We start from the raw sequence: 10,000 nt of genomic DNA, 5'->3' as shown, positions 1-10,000 counted from the left end.
CCCGTCGGGTGTGTGTGAGGTGTGTGAACTCACCGTCGCGGTCGAACTGAGTCCAGGTGTTGAGGAAGGTGGAGGCGGTCAGACCTCTGAAGAAACTCTCCATGACTGATGATCAGAGTCGAGCTGCAGGTCGTCATGAGCATCAGCAGCTCCTCCTCTCCTCTGGGCCACAATTACACCCACATAATGATCCGTCACTGGAGACAACACACAATCACACACACACAGAGCAAACCCACACACTCCACAGCTGCGCTGCACACGCAAAACTACATTCATCTCATGACCAAACACACAGACAGAAGAAGAATACAGAAGTGCATCAATAACTCATTAGATCTAAACAAAACATTCCTCTTGTCTAAACAGACCCAGACGACATATATCACACACACATACACACTCAAACACACGCACACAGACGACATCTATCACACGCACACACATACACACTCAAACACACGCACTCCCACACACACTTTCACAAACACTCATACACTCAAACACACACTAGCACCCACACACACACTCTCACAAACACTCACACACTCAAACACACACTCGCACTCACACACATACACACACACACACACTCTCACAAACACTCACACACCTGCACGCACACGCACCCACACAGATACACACACGTTCACACACAAACACTCACACACACACACTACAAAAAAAAAAAAGGATGTTACTTTGAAACATTTTTCACTATTGAAAAATTCCACTATTACTTTTTCACATTTTTCTTCTAGTAATATATATATATATATTAATAATTACAAAGAAACAGAAAGTAACAACCCAGAGAACAGGGAAGGTTCTCTCAAAGTTATGAACAAACGTTCTTCCAGTAACATTAATAGAACGTTCGTTCCGAGTCATCTGGTCTTTAATAATGTTAGCACAAAAACATTATTTATACATCATTCATAGAATGTTTCAGTTGGATGTTCGTCTGATGTTTTTTAAATGTTGTTACTTTGATTCAGAACGTTCAGAGAACATTCAAATGTAACGTTCCATAATGTTAGAAGAATGATACAATGATTAATGTTCACATAACCAAGAAAAAAACGTTTTTAAGAACATTCAGAAATAATATTTCTTATATTTTTGTTAGCAGGGACATTCAATTAAACGTGAAGTTTCAAGTACAAAGACTGAAATAGTATTTTCTTGTAAAATGTCCAGTAATCTTTAAAAAAGTTTTAAATAAAACAGTGTATGTTTGACACTGAAGAACCCTTGAGATTATGACAGTACTGAAAAATCAATGACTCACATTTGTTTATAATAATCAAAATCAAAAACTTTCCACACTTCAGAATCTCACCGCCGATGAATTACGTTTATAATTCCTCATATTTTTTTTTCCTGTGCTGTAATTATGACAATGATGATTGATTTCAAACTTTTTTATTAACAAACACTGGGAGTGTTAAAGTGACGAACTACAGTTGATTGAGTGATTCCAGAAAACTCCAAATTCTGATTCAGTTTGATCTTGAATGAAAAGGACAGGGTTATTATATTTACCTGAATCCATAACAATACATATCGTTACATGAAATAAACAATAACTGCAATAAAACTAACCATAACTTGATGTACTAATAAATGAAATAAAAATGTATATAAACCATATTGTGATATATTTAAAAAATAATAATAAAATAACAAAAAACAATAAAATTAAAAAATTAAAATTAAAACTGATTCAAATGGTTAAAAATACTATAACTGTATCTCAATAATACTATACTAACACTGGATGAGAGAAAAATACAATTTGATTTTTTGTTTTTTTAGCATATAATTTTTAATATATATTTTCAATTTGATAAATATTTTAAGTCATCTTAGAAGTTTTTTGAGGCCCCTTGTTGAGAAGCACTGATCTAGCTCATAATCTTGCATTCACATTTACCTAGAAATTATTTAATAATGCAAAAAACAGTTTTAAGACATATAAAGTGCAGTAGAAGCCACTGCAGAGTCAGACATCAGTCAATCAGAAGTGATCACGCGCTGTGATTGGCCGGAGCGGCCGAGGGGAGGGACTTGGTGCGCTGGCGCTCGGTGTCGCCCTCCTCTGGGTCGGTCTGGGACTGAACGCAGGAGATGGAGCGGCTGACGCTCAGTGTGTGTGAGGTGTGTGTGTCGAACACAGGAGACTCAGGAGCTGCAGGCAGAACCAACAGTCAGGATCAGCAGAAGAGATTTCTGATATGAATTACACATCATGAAACTCACGGGGGTCCGATGAGGCTCCTCCCTCTGTGCTGTGAGTGACAGGACCAGGCTCCGCCCCCTCAGTGACTGACAGCATCGGCAGAGCAGGGGATTCTGGGACATCGTCCAGATGAGGAGGAACTGACGACAGAAGACATGAGTGAGTCACAGGTCAGATTCATCACGTGTGTGTGTGTGTGTGTGTGTGTGAGTGTGAGAGAGAGAGTGTGTGTGTGTGTGTGTGTGTGTGTGTGTGTGTGAGAGAGAGTGTGAGTGTGTATGTGTGTGTATGTGAGTGTATGTATATATGTTTGTGAGCATGTGTGTGTGTGTGTGTGTGTGTTGTGTGTATGTGTGAGTGTAAGAGAGAGTGTGAGTGTGTGTGTGTGTGTGTGTGAGAGAGAGAGTGTGAGTGTGTATGTGTGTGTATGTGAGTGTATGTATATATGTTTGTGAGCATGTGTGTGTGTGTGTGTGTGTGTGTGTGTGTGAGAGTGTGAGAGAGAGTGTGAGTGTGTGTGTGTGTGTGAGAGAGAGAGTGTGAATGTGTGTGTATGTGAGTGTATGTATATATGTTTGTGAGCATGTGTGTGTGTGTGTTGTGTGTATGTGTGAGTGTGAGAGAGAGTGTGAGTGTGTGTGTGTGTGTGTGTGTGTGAGAGAGAGTGTGAATGTGTATGTGTGTGTGTGTGTGTGACTCACTGATGCAGTCAGAGGTGCTGAACGACACGGATGGACGGCTGGAGCGGTGCTCTAATGGCGGTGTGTGTTCAGCTGTGTGTGCAGGTGTGTGGGTGTCCTCAGGTGTGTGTGTGTGCTGAGGTGTGTGTTTGAGTTTTCTGGCTGCAGGTTCATCTTGAGCCTCTTTCTGGACTGCTAGTGTCGTGTGTCCATGATCTCCACCTGCTCAATAACAGATTGTAACTATATAAATAGCTGAGAAAGCCTGACCAGACAGTTGTGAAGTATTCTGAAGTAGTTTTAAAGAGGTTATATGTGGAATACAGAAACCCTTGATGTTAGTGACACCGGTGGGTGGCCATTAAGTGAACTGCAGCAGCACTTGCAATGCAGGTGCTAGGGCATTCTGGGTGGTTGCTAAGATGTTGCTATGGGGTTGTTTTGCGGTGCTAATGTTTTTGTATGTAGTTTCTAAGCAGTTCCTAGGGTGTTGCTATGTGGTTGCTAAAGCATGGTGTTCTGGGAGGTTGCTAGGATGTTGCTATGTGGTTGCTACAGCATGGTGTTCTGGGAGGTTGCTAGGATGTTGCTATGTGGTTGCTACAGCATGGTGTTCTGGGAGGTTGCTAGGGTGTTGCTATGTGGTTGCTACAGCATGGTGTTCTGGGAGGTTGCTAGGGTGTTGCTATGCGGTTGCAATGGTCTTCTGTCAGTAGATTTACACAGACAGTAGACACACACACATCAACATCATCATCATCTTAAACACAATGACGTCACCTTCATCAGGAGCTTCAGCTTTGGATGCTGCAGATGGGGACACGCCTGCCTGCGAGTGACATCATCATCATCAGTCAGCTCATGTTTATGGTTATCAGAGATTTACACATCATCTGAATGCTGAATAAAGTGTTGCAGTGTTGACCAGCGTGTGAAACTCACCTTCTTGCGCTTCTCTTGTTTGGCCCGTATCTCCGCCAGCAGCAGGTCGTTGCCGAGCACCTGCGCGCCCATGTGACGCCCCGTCAGCGGACTGCCCCGTTTGACGCCCTCCTGCACGTGACCTTTGACCTCATGCGCAACAGTCTCCGGGATCACGACCGGCTCTGGGGGCGGGGCGTCTGTGTCCGTTGTTGTCACGGAGACCGTTGTCATCGTTGTCGCGGTTGCCATGGGACCAGGGGTGGGGCTGGTGGGCGTGGTTTTGGTGGAGGAGCGATGCTTGATGATGCTGAAGAAGCCGCTCAGTCGAGAGTCTCTGCTCTTCTCTGTGTCCGCGGCAGGCGCTCTGCAGCCAGCAAGAAAAAGCCGTCATTTCACCGTCTAGGTTAACTACCCAGCAAGCAATTTTGCTTTTAAAAGACGTCTAATAGCCCAAGAACAGACTAATCATCAATAAGATAACAAAGAGTGAAGAAATGAAACCAAACACCTTGTAATCATTGTTGACTTTGCTTACATGATGGAATATCATACATCTCGCAGATGTAACCAAATTCAAGGTTTTTTGGCTAAAAGTGGGTTATCTAATTTATGATTAGTCTATTCTTGGGCTCTGGTTTAGACGTCTATACAGTTTTCACTGGCAGCCCAAATTTTGCCTTCTTTTAGCCTAGACGTCTGGGCTGTGTTTGGACGGCTATTAGACGTCTTTTAAATGCAAAATTGCTTGCTGGGCAGACAGAATGACCGTGAGGCCCGAGTCCACCACACACACTCCGCTTCACATCTCACATCTTACTTAGCTACGATGTTGGTGACTTTTCTGGAGTAGAACTCTGGAACGCCTTCATCCACAGAGCTGCTCTGATCCAGTTCCTGCACCGGGTCGGTGCTGATTGGCTGACACTAAGAAAACATCCAATCAGAGGCGTTTAATGAGCTGGTCTGTCTATGAGGATGATTCACACTGACCGTGAACTTTCACCTCCAAAATTTCATTCCTATCTAGTCAAGTCAGTCAATTTCTACAGCACTTTATTCAGTACAGATCATTTCAAACTGTGTGCAACTTCACAGTAATAAACAGGGAAATAACTAGGGATGGGAATTGATAAGAATTTAACGATTCCGATTCCATTATCGATATTGCTTATCGATCCGATTCCTTATCGATTCTCTTATCGATTCTTATTGGGTGAGGGAATAAGTACAAATTTGTTTGTATTAACTCGCTTTAATATCTGATCAGAAGACACAGCACAGAGTATACACAAATTATGTGTAGCAACCTCAGAACAAACCTAAAAGTAGGTGAGCTACTTCTCAAAGTAAAGTCCAGGGACCTATAGCCTAGGGCAGTGTTTCTCAACCTGTGTGCCTTGAAAGATTATCAAGAAGAGTGCCTTAGGATTAGGAAATTGACAATTTTCACATTCATTGGTCCGGACAAAAAAATAAATAAAACTGCCATTTATGTGCCATAAAAACTAAAAACACAGACTGAAAACAGTTTAGGAAGAGCTTGTGTCTTTTGGAATATTAACAGTGCTCATTTGGATTAGGCTATTGAGTTACTAAAACAATCTTTGTCAAATAATACACGGGTTTTCTTCACATTTTGAACGTTTTTGTTTCCATTTGTTTAATTTCAAGATCTGATGTGACTTATCCATTGTTGTTTTTACAGCTACAAAGCTTGGGAGCACTAAATGATATTCAGTCACATTATACACGCTTTTAACATTAAATAAAGCACAAAAATATGTACCTGATAATATCATTGCCACACTTTGAGATTGTTGTTCCAGCGCGACGTCGCAGTAAAATAGGATCCGTTTCAAATAGAATCGTCGCGTGTCGCGGCTGGTTAAACTTTGATTAACATGGAAAATGATACTTTTTATCGCGTGTAAAAAGTGTATCGCGTGTTTTATCGCGTGATACTTTTTATAGCGTGTCGCATGTAGTTAGGACGCGGTCAGAGCGCTTCTGCCTCGATGCCATGTTTGCTCATAGTGTTTGCTACGTTCTGAACCAAAACAACGCAGCACGTGTGTGATGTCGTGTCACATTTGAACGAGCGGAACCGATAAGCGGAATCGTTAAGCAGGCATGCTAACGGTTCCAAGGAATCAATTCACTGGGCACCGGTTCTGAAGAAGAACCGGTTCTCGGTTCCCATCCCTAGAAATAACAGAATCAATGATGCAAACTTCATCAAGTATGAGAGGGATTCAGTGGTGAAGCCGCTCTACAGAAGATTAGAGAGTCATTATTCAGATCATCTGCAGTCAGATTAATATTATTACTGGATATTACGTGTCCTATGGACATGAAAATAATAATGTATCCGGTTCATTTATTTTTGTCCTTGGCTCTGTAAAAAACTGTCCCACTTTTATTAAGTGGCTATATATTTGAATGTACTAACATTGAAATTAATAATTTGATACAATGGACTTATTGTGTACATACATGTTTTTACATTGTACTCATATTTTAAAAATACCTGCATGTAATTACAGCTGTAATTAATTTCTGTAATTACATTTGTAATTACACTGTTGACCCTTACACCTTAACCCACCCTTAAACCGACCCATACCACCACACCCATATGTCCCTAACCTTACCCGTATCACACCTCAATAGCAGCAAAAGTGTTTTACAATACAACATGAACACAATAAGTACATTGTACAAGTACATAAAGCCACTTAATGTAAAGTGGGACCAAAACTTCTTTGCGTCCCTGTAAACTCACACGCTGTGTTTCTCTGAGTGTGTTCTGGCGTCTCACGGCGGCTCTGCTGGGTTTGGTCTTCTTGGTCCGCCGTGGCCTGAACTTGGTGGCGTGCTGAAGAGGGGGCGTGTCTCCGGTGGGCAAGTCGCAGAAGCTCATAGGCTGAGGCTGCGGTAGCTCCGCCTCCACTGGGAGCGGGGACTCTGGCTGTGGAGGGGGCGGAGGCAGATCGTCCTCTAATGCCTTAAACAGATCAAAGTCCAGCTCTGACAAATACACACACACACCAGAAACACAATTAACCAGCAGTAATTAACAAACTCTAACGAGAGCAATGGAATCTAATTGGTGTAGGTGACGTGTACCGAAGGCGGAGGACATGGGTCTGAACATCCTGCTGTGAATGCTCTTCCTCTTGGCTTTATGTGTCCGCTGGAGATCGAACACACACGCAGAAAGACATCAGCGTTCACCTGATATAACACTCAAGTAAAGACACAGCATCAACATGGTGTGACTGTTCTTTTTGGAGCTCATGATCACAGTATTATGTCACAGAAGAGAAAAGAGCAGCACAATCTGCTCAACATCTGCGTGTGTGTGTGGGCATGTTTAGCTATACTTGTGACCAAATGTGTGTGATGGGTAGGTTTAGGGGTCGGGTTAGTGTGTGTGTGATGGGTAGGTTTAGGGGTCGGGTTAGTGTGTGTGTGTGCGAGCGAGTGAGTGTGTGTGAGTGAGTGTGTACCTGTGGTTCTGGTTCTGCTGGTATCAGGTTGTTTGTCTGTATTTCTTTCTCGTCTAGAACTTCTGTCTCCTGTGAGTCCTGATGCAGCAGCAGCTGCTGACCTCTCCTGCTCAGATGACCCGCCTGACACAGACACACACACACACACACACACACGTGAATGAGGCACACACACATCTACACTGTGATAATGTGTAGTTTTGTGTATGTAAATCTCACCAGTGTGTGTTGAGAGCGAGAAAGTGACTGCAAGATCTCATCAGTGATGTATTCAGAGAGACACGATGCCATACTGAGCTTCACCTCACTGAACACACACACGCACACACACACACACACACACACACACACACAACAATATGTTAACATGTAACTGTTTTAAATGATTGACACGTTACCTCAGTAGAGAGGATCTCTGTGTAAGCGTGAGCGGACCTGATCTTGTTGATGATGTCGAAGGCCGACTGCTCCAGCAGGGTGGAGGTGATGAAGGCCTTCGACACACTCGTCCTCCCTTCACTGGCGTGGAGAAGATTCTCACGCAAACACGCCTGCTGCATGACGTGAGGACACACACTCTGAGCCGTGTCCAACATCGACACCAGCAAACCCTGAACACACACACATCTCAGAGAGTTTCTCAGCCTTCTGTGATGCTGTTCAGTGTGTGTGTGTGTGTGTGTGTGTGAGAGTGAGAGTGTGTACCTGCAGCTGCTGGTCTATAAGTATGCTGATCTCTCCTGCCACTGAACACAGTTTCTCCTGCACCTGCTGCACACACACTCCCGCTGACCCATCACTGACGCCCGCCGATGAGCGCTGATCATACAGACTGCGCAGAAGCTACACACACACACACACACACACACACACACACACACACACACACATATACAGAACATGCTGCTTTAGTTCATCTTCAGGAGCACCCATTGTAATTTTGTCCATGATCATATCTCTTTAGTGTGAAATGTTGCTGTTTGAGCATGAAAAAGCTCCAGTTAATCCCTATATCAGTGTCACCAGTGAATTGGGATCTCGTTTGAGAGACCAATCCACTTTGAGTGTAACTAAACGAGCCAATGCACACTGACATGCGGGTTTTGCATCCAACGGCCCGCAGCACGGGTCTAAATACAGAAGTGGATGCATTGCATATTTGCCTTTCGCTTCTCTGCTTTGCCGACCGGTTCATCTGTTCTGCTCCTGCAATTCACAGGCTGTGTACTGAGAGATGAGTCTACTGTTCTGCGTTCATCGATGCGTCATGTTCTCACTGCAGGAACATGACCATCGCGTGTTGAGATCAAGACTCGAATACGTGTCTCGAGGCGGAGTCCCTTTGCCTATTCCCCGGTCTACTTTGGCTAATAGCACTGGTGATCTGAGGATAACCCTGAATCTCTTCCGTGAGCACTTAACCTCATAAAAAAAATAAAAATTAAAAACTTTCCTTTTCCTTTAATCCTCCTTTGTCTGGCTTATGCTACTCTAAGCAATGCCAGAACTTTGTATTTTTGAGCAATTCTTGTGTTGTTTTTGCCTATTCATGATGACTCGCTTGCTTTAGTCCTCATTTGTAAGTCGCTTTGGACAAAGGCTTCTGCTAAATGACTAAATGTAAAATGTAAATATAACAGTGAGGGCTTCCCCGACGAGACCTCCTCTTGCACACTGCAGCCAATGGAGCTTCCAAGGGAGGGAGTGTCCGGGCATGCTGTGGTTTTCACGGATGCCTCGTCCACCGGCTGGGGGTCACGTAAAACGGGCATGCAGTCTCGGGCATGCGATGTGCACATCAACTGACTCGAGGTGCTTGCAGTACGTCTTGCGCTGCGCCACCTCAAGGGGCCGCTACATGGCGAGCATGTGCTGGTCTGTATGGACCGCACTGCTGTCACATTGATGCAACTCACCCTCCATCTCCCCTTTTGGAGTAGGGTGGCCATACGTCTGGATTTTAAGCCCCCTGTTCGGCGCAGCCTCAAGCCGGACACTCATTTGCGCTGAATCGGCCTAAAAAAACCCGCTCTAGAATCTTTATTGGGACGCAGCAGCATTGCGTCTAATGCCGTAAGATCTCTGGTCAAACAAATGATTGGCTGAAAGCGGTGTCAAATAAATATCTGATATATCATTGGTTAAAAACGTAAACAAGCCTCCACGTCGTGGAGTCCACATGCTGGCTACGTCATATCATAACACTAACATGCCGAACATTATTTCCAGAAATGTTGTTTTCTGGCACTGTGCACTTTGCAAGACAGGTTCATCTCAGTGGTCAGTTTTTGAAACAGACATCACAATGTCTTGAATAAATACAAATACTGTGAACAAACACATTTTTGCCTCTTCTGTTACACATAGGTCTCCATCAAGATATATCGTAGATCAAATTGTCTGGCAATGAATAGACTATTTCAGAATCACTGAATCATGATACCATCGATATGATGGACAAACTTGTATTGTAGCTGCGAGTTCACCAGAGTCCTATGCAATTATTCTTGCCTCACTAAATGCCGCAAAGTGTCCTCCTTTTTGGTGTTATGGAAATGGCCACCCTACTTTGGAGTCAGAAGCATCTGAGGTCGCTTTGTGCCATTCACATCCCAGGCGTGCTAAATCGTACAGCCGACGAGCTC

At 43.7% G+C, this 10,000-nt stretch overlaps 2 protein-coding genes across 2 annotated transcripts in view; both read right to left on the bottom strand.

The window, feature by feature from the left end:
* The window catches only part of LOC311094015 (secretagogin), a 14,730-nt gene extending 14,576 nt beyond the window's left edge, over nt 1–154 (bottom strand). The window contains exon 1 of the mRNA XM_084131759.1: nt 34–154. Within this exon, the coding sequence (XP_083987885.1) occupies nt 34–103 (70 nt within the window). The 5' untranslated portion in view covers nt 104–154. The remainder of the gene's footprint in view (nt 1–33) is intronic.
* A 1,201-nt stretch (nt 155–1,355) lies between these two features.
* Nucleotides 1,356–10,000, bottom strand: part of carmil1 (capping protein regulator and myosin 1 linker 1) — a 45,401-nt gene continuing 36,756 nt past the window's right edge. The window contains exons 26-37 of the mRNA XM_084131605.1: nt 8,061–8,198; nt 7,791–7,966; nt 7,575–7,662; nt 7,356–7,478; nt 6,973–7,039; nt 6,629–6,873; nt 4,664–4,770; nt 3,865–4,210; nt 3,703–3,751; nt 2,944–3,144; nt 2,263–2,382; nt 1,356–2,191 (exon numbers count right to left, since the gene is read on the bottom strand). Of these exons, the coding sequence (XP_083987731.1) occupies nt 2,031–2,191; nt 2,263–2,382; nt 2,944–3,144; nt 3,703–3,751; nt 3,865–4,210; nt 4,664–4,770; nt 6,629–6,873; nt 6,973–7,039; nt 7,356–7,478; nt 7,575–7,662; nt 7,791–7,966; nt 8,061–8,198 (1,821 nt within the window). The 3' untranslated portion in view covers nt 1,356–2,030. The remainder of the gene's footprint in view (nt 2,192–2,262; nt 2,383–2,943; nt 3,145–3,702; nt 3,752–3,864; nt 4,211–4,663; nt 4,771–6,628; nt 6,874–6,972; nt 7,040–7,355; nt 7,479–7,574; nt 7,663–7,790; nt 7,967–8,060; nt 8,199–10,000) is intronic.

The sequence above is a fragment of the Abramis brama genome (genome assembly GCF_963993115.1).
Source record: "Abramis brama genome assembly, chromosome: 12".
Lineage (NCBI taxonomy): Eukaryota > Metazoa > Chordata > Actinopteri > Cypriniformes > Leuciscidae > Abramis > Abramis brama.
This window is presented reverse-complemented; position numbering and strand designations above follow the sequence as displayed.